Genomic DNA, 20,944 nt, shown 5'->3' with positions numbered 1-20,944 from the left:
AGAACTACCATATGACCCAGCAATCCCACTACTGGGCATATACCCTGAGAAAACCATAATTCAAAAAGAGTCATGTACCAAAATGTTCATTGCAGCTCTATTTACAATAGCCCAGAGATGGAAACAACCTAAGTGTCCATCATCAGATGAATGGATAAAGAAGATGTGGCACATATATACAATGGAATATTACTCGGCCATAAAAAAATGAAATTGAGCTATTTGTAATGAGGTGGATAGACCTAGAGTCTGTCATACAGAGTGAAGCAAGTCAGAAAGAGAGAGACAAATACCGTATGCTAACACATATATATGGAATTTAAGGGGAAAAAAATGTCATGAAGAACCTAGGGGTAAGACAGGAATAAAGACACAGACCTACTGGAGAACGGACTTGAGGAGATGGGGAGGGGGAAGGGTGAGCTGTGACAAAGTGAGAGAGAGGCATGGACATATATACACTACCAAACGTAAAGTAGATAGCTAGTGGGAAGCAGCCACATAGCACAGGGATATCAGCTCGGTGCTTTGTGACCGCCTGGAGGGGTGGGATAGGGAGGGTGGGAGGGAGGGAGACGCAAGAGGGAAGAGATATGGGAACATATGTATATGTATGACTGATTCACTTTGTTATAAAGCAGAAACTAACACACCATTGTAAAGCAATTATACCCCAATAAAGATGTTAAAAAAAAAAAAGAAAATGCCTTTGTAAAGTATCCAAAATTATATGCTAAAAACAAGTAGGTGTAGAAAGAACCTTAAAAATAAGGTTCAACCGAAAACAATTTCACTTCAACTGAAAGTTGTAAGCGATTTTTAAAAATTAGAACCATATTTTTTTAATTTTATGTAATATATTTGCAAATAGTATTAATGTGCTAGTACTTTACATACTGCCACTTATCTCAAGACATATATCAAACATCTCTAAAATTTTATAACCATAGAATTTTAGAACTGGGGTAAATCCAAACATTCTCTGGCCTTTCTTTTCCCTGCTGAAAAGTAAGCACTTAAATATTTAAGTCATTCTCCTTTCAGAAAGTGATTATTACCCTTTTCTATAGCTGCAGAAGAGAAATGACCCAGAGATCATTGGGCAACATCTGCAGTGAAGCTGTGTCAGCTCATCATAAACAACTTCCCAACCATTTGAGCTATGACAAAAGGAATGAGATTCCTTGTGGAAATGGAATTTTTCATCCCTGAAGGTTTTCAGTCAGAAGCTAGCTGATCATTTATTAATATGTTATCAGAGGACATAAAAACATTAGTAGCTATTATTAATTGAACTCCTAAGTTGTTCCTGGAATAGTGATAGGTTTATTTATGTACTTTTATCTTCAGTCTCTACAACAACTTTGCAAGGTATAGAGGTATCACCACCAATTTACAGATGAGGACATTTAGGAGGTTGAGTGGCTTGCCTGTGATCACACAGCTGATTAGTAATAGAAAACTTAGTCTGTCTTCTTTTGAGTAGTGATTTTTTTTTCTTACCATGAAGATCTGATGAAGTGTAGACTCTTTCCCCAGAAAAACACTGGTAAGTATAACTTTGATACAACCGCAGCGGTTTTATAGTTCCTAGAATTCCCTCTATAAATCTCTTAGAAACCCATTTATCTTGTGTTAAGAATCCATGATTTAACTAAAAAATAAGTTTCAACTTAAAAAAACAAACACCCTCCCCCAAAAGAAAAACACACTTGACTGAGCTCCACACCCCTAGTGCCAATTTCTTTGGTCTAGAATGGGGGTTCCAGCATTCATAAATTTTAAAGGCTCCCTAGCAGTTCCTGTTATGAAGACAGGGTTGAGAACCCCTGGTTTAGTTAGGCTGGATGACTCCAACTCTGATGTTCAAATACAGTAACATTCAACAGCAAATCCAATCTGTCTTCTTTTTTAAAAAAATTTTTTTTGAATTTTATTTACTTTTTTATACAGCAGGTTCTTATTAGTTATCTATTTTAATATTTATTTAATTTTTTTTATACAGCAGGTTCTTATTAGTTATCCATTTTATACACATCAGTGTATACATGTCAATCCCAATTGCCCAATTCATCACACCACCACCCCCAACCCCTGCCGCTTTCCCCCCTTGGTGTCCATACGTTTGTTCTCTACATCTGTGTCTCAATTTCTGCCCTGCAAACTGGTTCATCTGTACCATTTTTCTAGGTTCCACATATATGTGTTAATATATGATATTTGTTTTTCTCTTTCTGACTTCATTCAGTATGATAGTCTCTAGATCCATCCACATCTCTACAAATGACCCAATTAAAAAAAATTTTTTTACATAATTTTTAAAGGTTACAGTCCACAAATCCAAGTTTTCTAATCTTTCATACTTGGTAGTTTGGTTTTATGTCAATGGATGAGTCGTGGGAGCTATGTTCCTCCATCACCACATCTACCAACAAGTGGTCTGCCTCTAAACATATGTTTGTTTCACTTGGTTTCTATGGACGACTCCCTTATTTTTTCAACCCATATCTATTAGAAACCTACCTAGTATGCACAATGAAATGGATGCTACATGAACTGGGAAATAAAGATGAGCAACAAACATTCTCTGCTGTTAATAAAAGTCATGATGTAGTGATGACCGTCTCTTGTGCTTTTCTGTTTTAAAATTCACACCATTTTTCATAAAAGAGCTCTGTAGCTGGCATTTAGCTTTATTATCAATTTTCTTTCTTGAGATTACACAAAGGAAAGGTGACATAAGTACTGTGAGTTAAGATTATGTTCAATTGCTGCAAGAAGTTTCTCTTTTACCTAACGGTGTGGCTGTGATCAGTTTGAGGATGACATGGTATCTCCATGGTGGCACGGACCCAAGCACCTCTTATCTGATTACTGTACCATTATTTGATTACTCTACCATCCTCAAACTGTAGCATCCATTTTTTTGCTGCTCCAGTTATTACCATTGCATCCACATTTCGTCTAAAGAAGGGGAAGGCAAGATTGTTCTCCTTAAGAAAATGACCTGAAAATTGTACAGTTCACATTTGTTTACATACCATTGATCATACACTAGTCTGTAGTCATGTCTGGCTTCAAGGAGGCTGGGAAGTGTGGTCTTTAGAGTAATTGGATATTTAGGTGGTTCCATTGTTCAGTTTTCTCGTAGTAACCCCTAGTTTGTCATTGTTTCACTTTCTTCTTTTTAAAATCACTGAAAATATATATTCAAAAAAGTCTTTTTAAATAAGTGAATGGTCATTATTAAATGATGGTGATAGAAAAACTGCAGAGAAAAAAAAAAGAACATCAGTAGAATCATAACCTAGCAACTGTTTGATAAACACTTTAAACTTGCAACATTCTTCAAATGCCGACTTTTAGTCCTACTTCTTCCTCTAATTAGCTGTATGATTTCAGATGTCACTTGACGTTTGTGTCTTGGTTTCTTTATCTGTATCTTCCAGCTGGGGATGGGTTTCCTGGCTAACTACAGATCCAGAAGGCAGGCCAGGTCACTACCTATATTTCTTAACTGCCTGTTAAGCAAGCATGGAGTCCTTTTGGTTTTTCTTAGTTTTCTAATACTAATATTCATTAGAGATATTATCAACAAAAATTCAGAATTACAAGTTAATTTTCCAAAGCTTGCACAGCAAAGGTCTCTGTACCTTCAGTGAATTACAGATTTATTTCCTACTCTGAGTTTCCATGTCTTCAGTTTTTCTCTCTGCATTCATTCATTCATTCATCAAACATTTATTGAGGCCCTACTATGTTCCAGGCACTGGGAATCAAAGGTGAATAAGCATTCTTTTAGGTGAATTGAAGTGTAATGATGTACCTGGGTTTGTTGTCTCTTCCTAACCCTAATGCTCAATTAACCTACCTCAGGCATCTTTGACTATGTTAATATGTCCAGAAAAGTTGGGCAGTGTCATGTGCTGAGAACATCTGCAGCACAGATGTTTTTCACTAAACACAGCACAGATATACAGACTTCACACTGATTTCATCCTGTAAAAATGCTTCCTGGCCCCAGCTGCATACACAAACCAAAAAGATAGCTTCTATCCTTCTTCCCTTCCTTGATCCATCCTTCACCGAAGCATTTTAGATATAAAGTTAAATAGGGAAGCATGGGGAATGGGACAAAAATCATCCTAACTTCCCCATGCCACCTCTCCAACTCCAAATTTTCAAGAGGCATTATTGGAGTGCACCATTGTTTTGGTAACAATACACCAATTTTAAAGTCTTCTCTTGTTACCTTTCTCCTCTCTGACATTCATCTAATTTTCCTTTCTTTTGTAGGCCGGCAGCCAAATGAAACAGCAAAAATATTCAACGAAAGTCTCCTTCAGTTCACAAGAGATCCCTTTAGCACCATCTTCATACCATTCAGCAGATACAGACTTCACAGGCTATGGTATGAGTCTTTCTCTGAGCAGAATTGAATCCACTCATCAAACCTTAGAAAAAGAAGGGATTGTGATGTCCTGAAGAGAGCACTGGACCAAGAGTCAGGAAGCCTGGCTGGCATCCCTGCTCTACTTCCTGGGCTTTGGGACGTGGGCAGGTCACTTTACTTCCAAAATCATTTTTTCTCATCTCCACTAGTGGGATTGCCTATTACTTATTGAATATAAAAGTAGTAGCACAAAAAAGGCCCTCAGTAAATGCTACTTGAATCTGAGTCTTGCAGATTATTCTCTAGTCTCTCCAAAATATTGTGTTTAGTTCATGAGTAATGTCTCTTAAAAATCACATTGAACCAAATTGTAGCCTTGCGTATGTCGATGTAAGCTATTTAAAGACTTGATTTTCAGTGCTTAAAGAAATTGTTAATCACTTTCTCTCTTTGAATTCCTGGATTGAATTATGCTGACTAATGGTTGAAAATAGACCTTCAAAATGAATAATGAGTATTTCCATTTTGCTTTTATGGAATGTAAGTCAGTTTTAAAAGAAGGACTATTTAAAACACATGCTCACCAATGGCAAAGCATAACCCTGCATGAATTTAGCAGACCTGACACCTTTATGGTATTTGCATTTTACATATTTTTCATGAATATTAACTCATAAAAAATTTATGAGCAGGTATTATTCTAAAGCACTAGATTTTTTACTAAAATACTTGATGGATGCGGTCAGCAAACTATGACCCCTGGGTCACAGTTGGCCCACCATCTGTTTTTATATGGTCTGCAAGCTAAAAATGGTTTTCACATTTTTAAAAGGTTGAAAAAAATCAAAAGAATGTTTCATGAAAATTATATGAAATTCAGACTTCAGTGTCCATAAATAAAATTTTATTGGAATACTCATTTGTTTAGGTATTGTCTACGGCTGCTTTCACACCATAAGGGTAGAGTTGAGTAGCGGCACCAGAGCCTCTATGGCCTGTAAAGTTCCAGATATTTACCGTGTGGCCTCTTACCAAAAAAGTTTGATGACTCCAATGTAGACCAATTGAGTTTTGATAATATATATCCCATATCTTTACCTCTATAGCAGAAATTAATCATCCCACAATTTAACCTGTGGAAATTGTATTCATTCAGCCATCCACTTACCAAACAGTGACTGGGGGCTTGGTAGGAGTGAGGCTTTGGGCCGGATTCTATGAGAGAAATAAATACCAAGACTGACTCAGGACTGGCTATAGGGTAGCCAGAGGCAGAAGCAGAGGAGGGAAAGAAATGCCTCCTCCAGTATCTCTTACTATGTTTTCTCTCCTCACTCAAGAGACTAAGCTAGTGATTTACATAAGGAGTATAAACTATTTAAAGCATCCACGAAACTATGACACTGTCATACATTGTTTTTATTGGAAATTAGTGAACAATGTAGCATGAAATACGTATGTTGCCAAAAGATCTTGAGTCAAATTAGGTTTACGATTTACTAGCCTTCTGATATGGCCTTTTTAAATTGTTGCGAGGTTGTGTCATTGTTACACAAGAGGCCATTCGATTAATAAATTCCACGTGGTCAGGAGCGGTACCTATATGAAAGCCACACAGTGCCAGTCCCTGGGCTGGGCACCTCAGGCACATTGTTTCTTTAATTCCTCAGACAGCCTCCTGGATAATGATTACGTGCATTTTTCTGATGACGAATGATCCTCAGCTGCACCCACTATTAATTTCCTTCTTGGGAACTCACATCCACTTCTGTACCACCCCGAAACTTGTGCCCTTTGGTCCTGAAGACAATGATTATCGCTGAGTCAGAGCAGAGCCCTCACAGGCTTATTTAGGGCCAGTGTTCTTTTGTTTTCTAGCAAGTGTCAGCAAACTTCTTCTGTAAGGCGTCAAGGAGTAAATATAAGGCTTGCGGGCCACGTGGTCTCTCTGTTGCAGCTACTCAGCTCTGCTGTTAGCAGCCGTAGACTAGATGTAAATGAATTAGCAGGGCTGTGTTCCAGTAAAACTTTATTTAGAGACATTAAAATTTAAATTTCATATAATTTTCACATGCGCTGAAATGCCATTTTTCCTTGGATTTTTGTTTTTCAACCTTCTGAAATAAAAACCATTCTTGATCCTCGGGCCATAGTGTGCTGGCCCCAACTTGTACAGAGGTCTGTGGATCTCAGCTTAGCCCCTGTGCACTAGCAGCAGCTGACCAGCAGATGGGGCCCTTTATTATCAGACCTTTACCAAATTATATCACTGTGTAAGAATCAGTACTCATGATGATCAAGACCAGTTATCAAAAAAGATGACGTTCTCTAGAAAATATTATTTGTATAAGAGTCTCTTGAAACTAACATTTTGAATGTTTGGATTTTTCAGTGGGCTAGGTTTGACTGAAGATGCATATGTGTTAATATTTTTTTCCCCCAGTTTTTAGAAAATCCCAGTCTAAAACAATGATTTTTAAAAGTAAAACAGCAATAACTCTTTTCACAAGCCTTTTCAGTTATGGACCCGGCAATTAATTCTACAGTGTTGTGTTTATAACACTTTTTTTTTTTTTACTATGTATATTTATATTTGGGGATCATTTTTAGGTGATGTTATTTTCAGTTGTGCCATACTTCATTGATTAGATACTTTATACATTTTAATTCATATGATATGCTCTAATTGAAAGTACTTAAGCACTATTTCTTAATTAGTATTTTATAACTGTAGCTCAGCATTTATACCAGTCTTTATTCTCATTATAACATCTACCTATATGTACTTAATCATTTAATCAACTTAAATTTTTCCATACCAGTTTTCATGGTATATATTAAGATTTTAAAAATTTCAAGTATAACTAAAATGGTTGATCGTGTGGGTTGGTGGTAGCTATTGTTTTCATCTCAAAAGTGTCATAGGAAAACGTCATGTTTCATCCCCGGGTGAATGGGCAGTAGTGACCCAGCTTTTCACTTCATGGTGCTTGGGAGGAAAAGAGTGAAATGATAAACACATGTAAGCACTGCACTCCCCGAGCAGTGGAGTGTGCAAGCTGAGCTGCGTCTCCTCCTTGCCAGTCATTCTTGTGTTCACTCCTTCTTCAGGTGGTTTCCATGCTCCTATGTCAGTGGACCCTGCCACGTGTCCCATTGTTCCTGGCCAGGAAATGATTATAGAAATATCTAAGGGGCGTTCAGGGCTTGGTCTCAGCATTGTGGGAGGAAAAGACACACCCTTGGTAAGTTTCTAGAAGTGAACTATATCCACTGGCACAGAGTTAGATGCTGAGCCTTATTATGGCCTTGGGTCACTTCTGTGGAAGACTTCGCTTTTTCATAGTACGTAAGTATATGAACTATTGTTATTATGATCATTATCATCATTATTATATAGTGGACTGCTACATAAAAGTATACATCACTTACTCCACTCCCAAAATTTAGGCTTGGCTTTATTTTATTTATTTATTGCGGTACGCGGGCCTCTCGCTGTTGTGGCCTCTCCCGTTGCGGAGCACAGGCTCCGTACGCACAGGCTCAGCGGCCATGGCTCACGGGCCCAGCCGTTCCGCGGCATGTGGGATCCTCCCGGACCGGGGCACGAACCCGTGTCCCCTGCATCGGCAGGCGGACTCTCAACCACTGCACCACCAGGGAAGCCCGGCTTGGCTTCATTCTGACCATGTTCACGTCTACTCGTAATTTTTTTTAATTGGTCTAGAATGTTAATTTTTACTTGAATTATGGATCTTTGATTATTCAGTATTTTGATTGTCACTGATCAACAGTGCCATTAAAGTGTAAAAGTTCCTGGGTTTTGATTTACAAAAATGTGATTAATCAATGTGCATGTATTACTTGAATAAGTAATACATGCACATTATTCAAAGTTAAACTGACACAGAGGATATAAAGTGAATGGTAAATCTCCCTCCTATCCTTTTGCCCTAGCCTTGCCCTTCAACCCCACCCCCGATCCCAACCAGGGCCTCCCCCTAGAGACAGCCACTCTTACTAATGAATATGCTTTTAAACTAACATTTTGGTATTTCTTTTGCTCATTTTATTTGGTAAGAAGTAAATTGTATATTTACAGTTAAAACAAGTATAGTATCAAAATAATTCTTTCCATTTTTGACATAAATATGTTTCTGTGTTAGTACTGTTGGAGGGGGCAGGGAATCCTGTTCTATTCTTCTGTAATGAATATTAGTCCCCAAAGGCACTAGGCAACTCAAGAACAGCATAGGCTGCAGAAACCAGGGTCTTACCGCCTTCTACATGTTTCCTTGTCATGTTCCCCCTCTCTCCCACTATCCGGACTGATCTAGAGAAGCCTATGTTTAGTTTGACCCTACTAGTGAGCCACCTGAACCTGAATGTGCGCAGCGGCTGGTGTTTATTTATTAAAGGATTTTGTTTCCTTCAGCTCAATTAAAGTATTGTTAAACCTTTTCTCCAGGGTTCAGAATAATTTATTTCCTGAATTACTCCGCCTTGGCCTGTGCAGGCAGGAACTGCTGTGTGTAGCGTCCAGCGTGCACTGTGACGTTTTCATCAGGTTGGGTGGAATTGGGAACACCTGGAGTCAGCCAGCTCAGCCAGTTTTAGCTCCCAGCCCTTTCATGGGTCTTTGGCTCCTTAAGGTCCCAGAACTTTTCTACTTTGTTTGTTGTCTGGCTTGGAATGCTCTCTGTTCAGCTTTTGTCATTGAGGAAAGGGGCAAACTCTTCCTTAGAAGCTTCCCTTCAAGTGATTTGGTCTAGGTTATATTTTCAAATTGTGCTTTTAATAATGCCTTCTAATTATATGTGATCTGGCCTTTGAACAGTTCATAGAATCACTTCAGCCATCCAGCAAGCTCCTACTGTACCAGGAGGACCACCAGTAGAGGACCAGACCAGTGTTACCCAGACCCACATGCATCCCAGCCTCTTAGACTCTCTCATCTCCCCTCAAACTGCTCTCTTCTTGCACCACCTACCCGCCCATCAAGATTCTGTACCTCCTCCAGCCCCCGCCCCACATCTTCCCTTGCTTCTCCAGCCTCCATGATCTCTCCTCAGCTGATCTGGGAGCTGATGGCTGACCATCCCTCTCCTTTAGCTCTCAGCCATACTTCCTCTCTACCATTCCCAGCTGGGGCAGGTTCCTTAACCTCTCGATTTCCTGATCTATTAAAGGGGACTGTAATACCTTGTAGAGTTACCAGGAGGATCAAAGAGATGACCTTAGCCTGGTGCCTAGTACATGGTAAGCAACTGCACAAGACATGTACCTTCTCCAAGCCTCAGTTTCCACATATACTAAGTAAGCCCAATAATCCCAACTCACTTGGTTGTGGTGAGGATCAGAGACTTTGTAAACAGTAGAAGATTTTCTGTATATACATACATATCATTGTTCTACGAAGGCCATCGGGGTAGTTTTCAGAGACTGCTGGTTGACCTTGAACGTTAGAGATGTCTGCCTCCCATAGCCTGTCGCCTCGCTTTCCCAAAGAGATGTTCTTGAATAGTAAATAAATTGAATTTGTATAAAGTTCTGTTTGAAATGAACCAGAGAAATTACGCTTTAAGGAAATTCTTCAGTGAATTCTTTCATAAAGAAAAAGTCACCCTCTGATTTATTTGTTGTAAATATACGTCTCTTAATAACTGGTTAAAATAAGAGAGCATTAGATTTCCCAGAGGGAATTGGAAGACTTCAATCAGCATGTCTGGCCTAGCTGAATGAGTTTGTTGGCTGATTTTTTTTTTTCCTTTCGTTGTTATCGATTTGATTTTTGCTTTGTGTGGGTTGGTTAGATGTGCCTTGTCTGCTCTTGGGTCTTTAATACTGTGTACATTTGTGCTGCTGGCCACCAGCTTGAGGGCTTCCACTGCTTGACATCACCTTCTGCATCCTGCATGAGAGGCTGTTTGAGAAATACCATGCTCTGCTTCTCTTGCTACCATGAGGCAGCCAAAAAAAATTCTTTAAGAGCGTCTTGAGATTCATAATATATGGTTCTGCCTTTTGAAACTGCAAATCCCATTGTCCTTGGAAGCACCACTTAAAAATGAGAAATGAGACACAGCTTTTATTTCCTAACCTCAGGTACCTCATCAAAAGCTGTAAGTTAGACTCACAATATATAGGCATGATATTTTGGTGAGGCTGAACAGGAGGTGGGTGGAAGGTGCTTTAACAAATAAAACCATTGTTTACCACAGTGAGGGTCTTTCTTTTTTCCTTTTCCCCCTGCCTGGCTCCAAATTCTGATATGGGACACATAGCCTAATTGACCCTCCAGGTCACTTTATCCAGTCGGGTCCTGGGAGTGCATCCAGCCAGCAGGAAGTTAGCGAACAAAGATGAGAGCATATTAAAGGAAATCGTGGACAATGTTGAGATCCACTGACAGAAGCACCTTTGCACTTGCTTATTTGCATCCTGATATGCATCCTTATTTTAGCTCTGGTGCTGGGAAAGAGCACATTCTAAGGGCTGGTGATCCTTCTTAAGCATTTGCCCCAAACCACCCCCCCCTTCCCCACGCCCAGTTAGGGTTTCTGTGCCCTCTTTGTTGTGTGTCCAACAGATATTTTTTTGCCATCTTTAGAGGAATTAAGCCTCTGGGACTTGGCCTTGACACCACATAAGTTCTATCTGCTATAAATAGTTTCTCTGGATCCAAGACAGGTGGTTTCTGAGATCACAGAGGGAGATCTCACTTAGCATCTCATTGTATTTGCACCCAGTCATCTAAAATAGACCTCTTAAAATGCCAAGGTAATGCTGAGGGTGACCCCCTTGGGAAGGTTGAGGAGCACACCTGGACCCAATCCTCAGTGACAACCTTTTCTTCTGTTGTTTTAACCATATGATGTGTCCCCAGGTCTGCTTTTGGTGAGTGTGGCTCCTCTGATAGGAAGCATGTGTTTGCTCAAAGGCTGCCCTTTGCTTAGTGCTAAGGATACAAAATTGAATGAAATAACCCTGCCCTTAAAGAGCTCACACACTCATTTAAGTTGATTCTACTGCCTTTAATGTTTGTGGTCTATATAGGGGATCAACCAATGAAAAATCCTAATAGGGACTGTTAAAATAGGGAATTTCTCTGGAAAGTGGAAAAAAGTAAATCTGTAGTATGAACTTTCTAGATTTAATTAATACAGGCTAATTTTTATGTGTTTCTTGTAAGCAGGTGTCTTAGTCTGTTCAGGCTGCTGTAACAAAATACCACAGACTGAGTGGCTTACAAACAACAGAAATTTATTTCTCACAGTTCCGGAGGCTGGAAGTCCAAGATCAGGGTGCCAGCATGGTCGGATGAAGGCCCTCTTCTGGGTTGCAGGTTTCTTGTATCCTTCCATGGTGAAAGGAGCAAGGGAGCTCTGCAAGGGGGCCTCTTTTCTTTTTTGCGTTTTTTTTTTTTTTGGTGATACGCGGGCCTCTCACTGCTGTGGCCTCTCCCGTTGCGGAGCACAGGCTCTGGACGCTCAGGGTCAGCGGCCACGGCTCACGGGCCCAGCCGCTCCGCGGCATGTGGGATCTTCCCGGACCGGGGCACGAACCCGTGTCCCCTGCATCGGCAGGCGGACCCTCAACCACTGCGCCACCAGGGAAGCCCAGGGGGCCTCTTTTATAAGGGAACTCATCCCATTCATGAAAGCTTTGCCCTCATGACCTTATCACCTCTCAAAGACCCTGCCTCCTTTGAGCAGGGGCACTAGGATTTCAACAATTGCATTTAAGGGAGGCACGCAGCCAGGAAACCAGATAAGGCACATTACATAAAAGAGATCGTATATTAATTAATATTTTTAAAATTTCCTTCCATCCATCTATCTAGCCATCTTTTCATCCTGTCTCCCTCCGCCCCCTTTTTGGTCTTGGAGAGGTAATTTGCATGAAATCCTGTGGCTCAGAAGACTTGGCATATTCTGCCAAATGGAAGACCATGGACTCTTACCTCTTATGATGCTTGCATCATATTTCTTACACCTGTCCTGGAATCCCTCAGTGCCCCCTTCTCAGAAATGTTTGCTTACTGATTAGAAGTTTTATTTGCAGTGTCCTCAGAAGAACTAAAATACAGCTCTCCAGTGTCATTTATGGGGGTTATTTTAGTATCAGTCTTGGGAATTCTAGAGAAGAGAAAGAAAAACTTAAATGTTTTATTTAAGCATATTGGCAGACTTGAACTGTTCTTGGGATTGAGCAAATGAAGTGAAGAAAGAATGAGGAGAGTTGCTCCAGAACCCTCACTCTGCATTTTCCTTTCTCTGAGTACCATTGTCAAAGGTCCCAGACTATAGACAGTGTTTCTATTAAACCTAACAGGCAGCATAGCAGAGTAATGATGCTGATTCTGCAGTATCAGAATCCCAGATCTTTAACTGTGGTGGGACCTTGGACAAGAGACTTAACCCTTCTGAGTTAAATCTGCTTCTTTCTTTGTAAAACAGTGGTGATGACCACCAAATCTACCTCTTAAGGTTGGAAGGTTGGCATGGAGATTAATTAAGATAAAGAATATTAAGGACTTTTCTCAGTGCCTGTCTGCACTGAGTTCAGTTATTATTAATTATCGTTAAACATTCGTCTTAAAGTAGATCCTTTGCTCCCTTCATCTGTGTGTCTTTAGTATGTTTCCTGCATATTGAGAAACATGACTCTGTTTCTAGATAATTAGCCATTTGTTTTTCAGCATCAAACTTTTAAAAAGTGACGCAGGTACTGTTCTTAATACATAATTGATAAACATCATCTCATTTAACCTTCACAACAATCCTATAGGAGAAGTAGTAGCGTTATCCCCATTTTATAAGTGAGGAAACCGAGACACAGGTAAGCGAGGTAACTTCTCCAAGGACACAATACTAGCAGTTGGTCCGTTTGGAGTTTAATTAGACAGTCTGACTCAAAAGCCGCACTGTTGGGACCCCTTTTCTAGCACTACCACTCTGTGTCGTCAACCTGCACCTGGGAAAGGGAGTTATCCATCTCACCCACCAGACCCTAAGCTTCTTGAGAACAGACCTGTTTATTTTGTGTCTTTGGTACCCCATATAGAGCCTTGCACACTTAAAAATATGACTCTAACCAGCCTCGTTGTACTCACTCTGAATTCCAGCCATGCCAGCCTTTTGCAGTTCCTTTAATGAGCCTTGTTCCCACCTGATGCAAGGCTTTGGCACATGCCGTTAGATCTGTCTGGAGTGCTTCTCTGACCGGTTTTAGCTATAGCTAGAGTATTCTGTTCATTTCTGGGCATAACTATGTGGTTGACAAGAACATTGTTGGAACCACGTTATCTCAGGAAGAATTGAACAGACTGGAAAAGGGAAGACCAGGAAGGACAACAATGACTTTCTGCAAGCATGTAAGGTTATCTTCTTGTGGATGAAGGATGAGAACAATTCAGGTGCTCCCAAGGTGCCCAGTGAAAAACAGGTTTCACATTATTTTAAGGAAGAACTTCCTAAACATCAGCTGAGCAAAGGTGGCATGAACTGCCTGGAGATAGTGAGTGCCCCATCTCAGGAAATATTTTGACAAAGGCAGGCAGCCACTCTGCAAGGATATTATTATTATTAGACTTTGTTTTTTAATCAAGGAGCAACATTTACATTTATAAATCTCTTTTGCAAAATGATAGTATAAGAAAATTCATTCTCCTCCCACCCCCTTTGCCTTCCTATCTCACAAATTTCTTAAAACTTCAAAGTCCTGAGTTTTTTAAACTAGACAATAAGGCATAATTATTGTTCTGTTGTTTTGTTTTAGGGAAGCTATTAATTGTTATCACTTTTGGAAAGGAAAGTTCATAAATATAAGTCCTAGTTGCTATACTAGTATTCTTCTGGGTCCGGAGACAAGCTTATCTCTTTGCAAGAGGAATACAGTTAGACTTAGGGCAATTGTTTTATCTTTATATTCTTGGTACCATCCTGTTGTAAATGAGGTCAGTGGATTCCCTGGATAGATTGTAAAATTTAGATATTCATAGTATTAAAAAGGCCTGGGAATGTCATATTCAGAATCTTGTCATTTCTCTCCAAGTTGCACACCTGTAACTTTTTCACCACCTGATTTAGTACCAGTTTAATTCATTCTTATTTAACAGAAGTTCTCTAGGGCAGGTCCATTAGCAAGAAGCATCAAGATAGAAGGACTCTCCCATTTGGACACTATGTGGCGAAGTTCTTCCATCTAGAAATTGACGTGAAGAATATCTGTCCTTTAGCTATAACCATGTGTCAGGTTCTGAGGTGACCTGATTTAACACTTCACCATGCTGCATACCATTGTTTAGCTGTTACAGCTTCTGACCATTTAACTGTAGGACTGTGGCAACTTAAAGCACTAGATATTTTTTAAAGTAAGCAGAGTAGAAAACTATTTTACATTTGATTAAGTGTTTTATCTTGCTGTTCTCCTTCAAATGAACTTTGCACAGTCGTTTGTTTCATGAGGAGCGTGGTTTGCTTTGGCGTGTAAACCCCCAAAGCCAAGTTCCTTTTACTGTTATTGCTTAAGTCATGTATTTTTATACAAAACATCTTATTACCTTAGTTTTATTTTAAATCAAAGCAGAGTTTGCAAAAAGTCCATGAATCACACTGAAAGAATGTTAACGAATAGTACCTCTGAATTTCCAGATCTGGGCATTTCTGATCTTAAAGGATATGACTGTAAGCAAAAATATTATGCAAGCTGAGTAAAATTTAGATAAATAAGTACCAGATGGAACTATAGGGACTTATAAACTATAATGCAAATATTATCCCATTTCCTTAAACCTATATTTCAGTATGAAAAATAATATTCATATTGATAAGTATCAACTTTTTGCTAAATCAGACTTGGCAGAGGAACTCTATTTTAAGTAAATATAAAACAGTTTCTTTTCTGAGCTTGAAGAGAAAGCTTTTCAAAGTCTTAAAATGTGAAACATTTTTATATATTCAGAGCAATTTTTTTTTTTTTGGCCGCGTTGGGTCTTTGTGGCTGCACGCGGGCTTTCTCTAGTTGTGGCAGGCGGGGGCAACTCTTCGTTGTGGTGCGCGGGCTTCTCATTGCGGTGGCTTCTCTTGTTATGGAACACAGGCTCTAGGCACGCGGGCTTCAGTAATTGTGGCACGTGGGCTCAGTAGTTGTGGCTCATGGGCTCTAGAGCACAGGATCAGTAGTTGTGGCGCACGGGCTTAGTTGCTCCGCGGCATGTGGGATCTTCCTGGACCAGGGCTCAAACCCGTGTCCCCTGCATTGGCAGGAGGATTCTTAACCACTGTGCCACCAGGGAAGCCCTCAGAGCAATTCTTATATTAGCTGTTTTATTGCTGTGATTTTCATTCCACGTTTTAGTTACGTATAAATAGTGTGCAAGAATTTGCAATCCCTGAGTTTGAGTTTTAGGAAAGCTTACCTAGTCCATTGCTTTGACACACACACACACACACACACACACACACACACACACACAGAGAGAGATTGCTTCCTGTGTAACTGATCATTTAATCCTTACTTTTTAAAAATATTTATTTATTTATTTTTTTGGCTGCGTTGGGTCTTTGTTGCTGCACGCAGGCTTTCCCTAGTTGCGGCGAGCGGGGGCTACTCTTCGTTGGGGTGCACGGGCTTCTCATTGGGATGGCTTGTCTTTGTTGAGGAGCACAGGCTCTAGGCGTGTGGGCTTCAGTAGTTGTGGCTCACAGGCTCTAGAGCGCAGGCTCAGTAGTTGTGATGCACGGGCTTAGTTGCTCCGCGACATGTGGGATCTTCTCGGACAAGACTTGAACCCATGTCCCCTGCATTGGCAGGCGGATTCCTAACCACTGCGCCACCAGGGAAGTCCCTAATCCTTACTTTTACTTTTATGTCAAAAGAGCCTCTATGTCTATTGCTGATTTAATGCTTATTTATGTTATCTATAGTTTATTACGTGAGAATATTTCAGTATTCCAAAGTTATAGGTACTGAACACTGTGATCCCTTTTCCTTCTCTTTGAAGTGTTTGGTAGGTGCAAGTCTTCATACCCTACCCCAAGCATATTAGAATAGATGAATAAATTGAGATTAGGATATATAGAGACTCTGTTTCTTTTGTAGCAGAGTTTTATGGGGATTAATTGGAGTCTTGACTGTGTTCTGAGATTCTTAGAAAATCTGTGTTGTGAACTCTGTTTAAAAGGGAGCAGAATAGAGAATCCAGATTTTAAAAACTGTGATTCCAAGTGTGATAGATAAGGTCCTTTGACTCTTGCTGACTTCCCTTCTATAACTATAGCCCCTTCAGGTTTTCTGAACAGAAACAATTATATATTCAGTCTCTGAGGTTGGCAAGCAAAACTACATCAATTTGATAAATACTATACTTCTTCTTAAGTAATAATCTTATTGTATTCATGGTGGGAAAGCAGTACATTAAATGTACTCCAAATTATAAAATTGTTAAATGAGAAAAAAATCATCTTAGAACAAAGGAAATAAGATAATTATTGACTACATTCTGCCTTGGGTCCTGCATGTTCTTATGAAATATTGAAAGTAACCTCTTAACCTTTTGCTTCTTATGAATAGATGAGGGTATGCCAAATACTTTTTGCATCAAAGAAGGGGAAGAAGATTCTTGGTCTGAAAGTAGGGAAGATTAGCTACTTTGCAACTTGTCTTGGATCATCTTTGCATTTTACCCTTGTAATTGGTTCAAAAAATATAGATCCACAAAACACATTGAGTATAAGCATAATAACGCATGCCACAGCATAAGAAAAATGTGTTGATTCTTCTCACCCTGGGTTAATCAACCCACTGCCTCAGTGTACCAAGGACAGCCAAGAGCTGCCTTGGGCCACATGAGTCCTGCCATCTCTATTACAGATAGCATATGTCTGCATTTCTACCTTTATCAGCTTTCACATTAGGTTTCCCAGTTTTGTTGTAGTCAGGTAACACCAGGGAAAAGCAACAAGAGGAAGTACAGTCAGTTCTTATTCATGGTAATTACGTTATATAAAGTTGCAGCAAACACTGAATTAATGAATACTAAACCATTGCTTCTAGAGGAAAGACAGGGTTAGATTCCTCCTCCAAACCTCTGGTCACAACATTTTTAGCCGATGATAAATATATAACCTTGTTTTATGTGTGTTTCTGATTAAAGATACTTTATTCAGTACATATTGTTGACTCATTAACATTGAATGGCCAACAGCTCTATAACTCATAATCGAATGAAGGTTGTCTACCACATGTAATTTCTCGGTAAGGCACATAACAGCACAAAAATGCGAAACATGTGGCACTAAGAAGACCCTTTAAGGGAAGCTTGTTTCCAGTATGAGAGCTGAAACAAGAAAGCATAATGTTGCCTTGTTCTACCTCAGCTAGGAACAAGTGAATCAAGGCAACTCAAATTTTTCACCACTCTGCTCACGTCTGCAAATTACCGTGAATGCACCAAGAGCATTGATTTGGGGAAGCAGGGGAATTTGCAAATACAGAATCCACAAACAATATGTTTCAACTTGATTGAAACAGAAAAATCAAAATATCTGGGAACAGGACTCTTGTAGTCTGGTTTACATCTTGTTGGCATCTGGATGGTCTGTTGGACTTAGCCCTGAACAGTCCATGACTTGAGAAAAAATAACCTAAAATGTCCTTGTTGCATAATCTTTCTTGAAAAGAAGCAATCAGTTATATTGTAGGATCAGCATTGTAACAGGAAAATTAGAAATTAAAAAAATGGACCAAGACTGGTGTCATTCATCCTTAGAGTTGTGAATTTTGATCGCTCTGACATATATGTGTTCCTTCCTTTATGTGCCACATGTGCCTCTTAAACCTTAGATATATATGTATTGGGAGCCCTCATTAGCAGTTATTTAAAATCTCTTTGGCTGACACTTTGTTTGACATTACATATATAATCTTATTTCATCCTCAAACTCTAACAGGTAGGATTTCTGAGTTCTGTTTTACAGAGACAGAAACACTGGTTCCGACAGTGTTAACTTAATAGAAATATTAAGTTGTGATAGAAATATCACAAACCTATAAGTGGCAGAGCTAAAATCTGAACACAGGTTTATGTGGCCATAGCCAGTACCATTCCCACCATGTGTTGCTGCCTTCCATTGTTGACAGGCTGGAAGATTCCTCTGGCTGACTTGATAAAGTCTGTAGTAGATTAAAATTGACCATAGGGCTTCCCTGGTGGCACAGTGGTTGAGAGTCCGCCTGCTGATGCAGGGGACACGGGTTCGTGCCCCGGTCCGGGAGGATCCCACATGCCGCGGAGTGGCTGGGCCTGTGAGCCATGGCCACTGAGCCTGCGCATCCAGAGCCTGTGCTCCGCAACGGGAGAGGCCACAACAGTGAGAGGCCCGTGTACCGCAAAAAAAAAAAAAAAAATTGACCATAAATTTTGTGCAGTTTTTTCAGATTCCTCGAATCTGAGCTGACCCATTGACTTGCTTTGACCAATAGTAGTGAAAGTGGCATTGTGTGGCTTCGAGAGGGCTTACAGCTTAGCTCTTGTCCTCTTGAAATACTGCCACCTTGAGAACAAGCCGGGAGTGGTCTCCTGGAGGATGACATACACCATACGGAGAGAGCACTTGGAGGGAGAGGGACCCAGCCATCCCAGCTGAGGCCCCCGCCAACCTAACTGCAACCTCACAGGAGAGCCCAACTGACACAGCGTAGAGCGCAAGAACTGCCCTGCTGAGGCCAGCCCAGAGTGCCACCCTACAGAATTATGAACAAACAAATGGTTTTAAGCCACTACATTTTGCAGCAAAAGATAACTAATACAGTCCGACCCAGCCCCCATATCTTTCTGATCTCTCTTAGCCTATGAGAGTTGCTATTCTTCTGGTCTGTCATTTGGAAGGAGGTCTTGGGCTTCCCTGGTGGCATGGTGGTTAGGAACCCGCCTGCCAATACAGGGGACACGGGTTCAAGCCCTGGTCTGGGAAGATCCCACATGCTGCGGAGCAACTAAGCCCGTGTGCCACAACTACTGACCCTGTGCTCTAGTGCCTGCGAGCCACAACTACTGAGCCCATGTGCCACAACTGCTGATCCCGCGCACCTAGAGCCCGTGCTCCACAACGAGAGAAGCCACTGAAATGAGAACCTCACACACCGCAACAAAGAGTAGCCCCCGCTCACCACAACTAGAGAAAGCCCATGCAGGAACGAAGACCTAACGCAGCCAAATATAAATAAGTAAAATAAATTTAAAAAAATAATAATAGAAGGAGGTCTTATTCCTAGGCGGGGCCTAAGCATCTGTGTAAAACAGAGGCTTTCTCTGCTTTGCTGTGCACACGGTATGGGTTCATCAAGGTCTAAAGTTTTGGAGCTAGAATGTCTTTAGAAGTCACATAGTTCAGCTCTGTGCTTTACTGATGATGATAAGTATCATGAACAAAGGGGTTCATGCAGAACCCCTTGTAGAATTGGCTACTGCAGAGCTGTCAGAAAATTGAACCCCTCTCACTCCTAGTCCTGGGTCCTTCTTCCACACCCTACTGCCTTTTTTTTTTTCCAAACCACTTTTTGCATCAAAGTGCAAATCACATTCTAATTGAAATATAATGGGGAAGCTAGGTTTTTAAAGATGTGGTCACAAAGGATTTGGGATAGAAAAAAAAACATATTCTAAGACACTCCATTTATTTATATAAATACAGTTTGGAGCCCTTCAACTTTGCTAAAAGTGAGATATACTTTAGCAGTTGTAACCCACACTTTCTTTTTAAACTGTCTAATGGCAGTAGACATCACAAAGCAGTAACTTAATACATCTGCATGTGTTTTTCAGCGTAGAGTTGAATGTAGTTTTGGTTTGCACATTTTACTACCCCCACTGTATTATCACCTCTCATTGGTTTGGCTTTCCTGCTGAGAAAGTGGTCTACTGTATAGAAGACATGTCTGTATGATTTCTGAGCAGTGACAGCCATAGAGGAAACTTTATTAAATGACGTTTAAAAGTAGCATTAATCCTGTAAGGCTGCAGATCTGAACCACGGTTTCTTCCACAGGGACAAAAAATGCCCATTTTATATATGACATTTTAAATTCTTCTTTTAGTCCTCATAGGTCTTTCTTGTTAGGAGGGATTTTTTTTCCTGTAAAGCAGGAAAACAGGATGTAACACTCTTTGGATCATCAGTAAGTGTGTTTTCCACCTAAATGTGAAATTTAATGGGAAACTTTTATATGGTTAAAATGTCCCTTAGGAGTGGGTGCGGGGGCTTTTATGAGTAGGACAAAAATTGGATTTAATTCCAGAGCAAAATCCAAATTAAGTAAAATGTGCCTTCAAGCAGTAAAATTAAGCCATATATACGTAGTCCTTTATAATAATGTCTATTATACAATTCTTTATCAAAGTTTTGCCCTAAAATGCTTGTTAAAACAATCCACTGAATATCTAGAAATGAAAACTATAAAATCTCTTTCTGTGGAAATAGTTCACCCACACTGCTTATTGGTATCCTTCGGTCCACAGGAGCATCCTTAGTTAATTTTTCTAACACA

At 40.1% G+C, this 20,944-nt stretch overlaps 1 protein-coding gene across 11 annotated transcripts in view; it reads left to right on the top strand.

The window, feature by feature from the left end:
• Positions 1 to 20,944, top strand: part of PATJ (PATJ crumbs cell polarity complex component) — a 365,234-nt gene that overhangs the window by 291,459 nt on the left and 52,831 nt on the right. For all 11 annotated transcript variants that reach the window (XM_060139890.1, XM_060139887.1, XM_060139888.1 and 8 more), the window contains 2 exons: positions 4,297 to 4,411; positions 7,505 to 7,638. In XM_060139890.1, the coding sequence (XP_059995873.1) occupies positions 4,297 to 4,411; positions 7,505 to 7,638 (249 nt within the window). The remainder of the gene's footprint in view (positions 1 to 4,296; positions 4,412 to 7,504; positions 7,639 to 20,944) is intronic.

The sequence above is a fragment of the Lagenorhynchus albirostris genome, chromosome 2, assembly GCF_949774975.1.
Source record: "Lagenorhynchus albirostris chromosome 2, mLagAlb1.1, whole genome shotgun sequence".
Taxonomy (NCBI): Eukaryota; Metazoa; Chordata; class Mammalia; order Artiodactyla; family Delphinidae; genus Lagenorhynchus; species Lagenorhynchus albirostris.
This window is presented reverse-complemented; position numbering and strand designations above follow the sequence as displayed.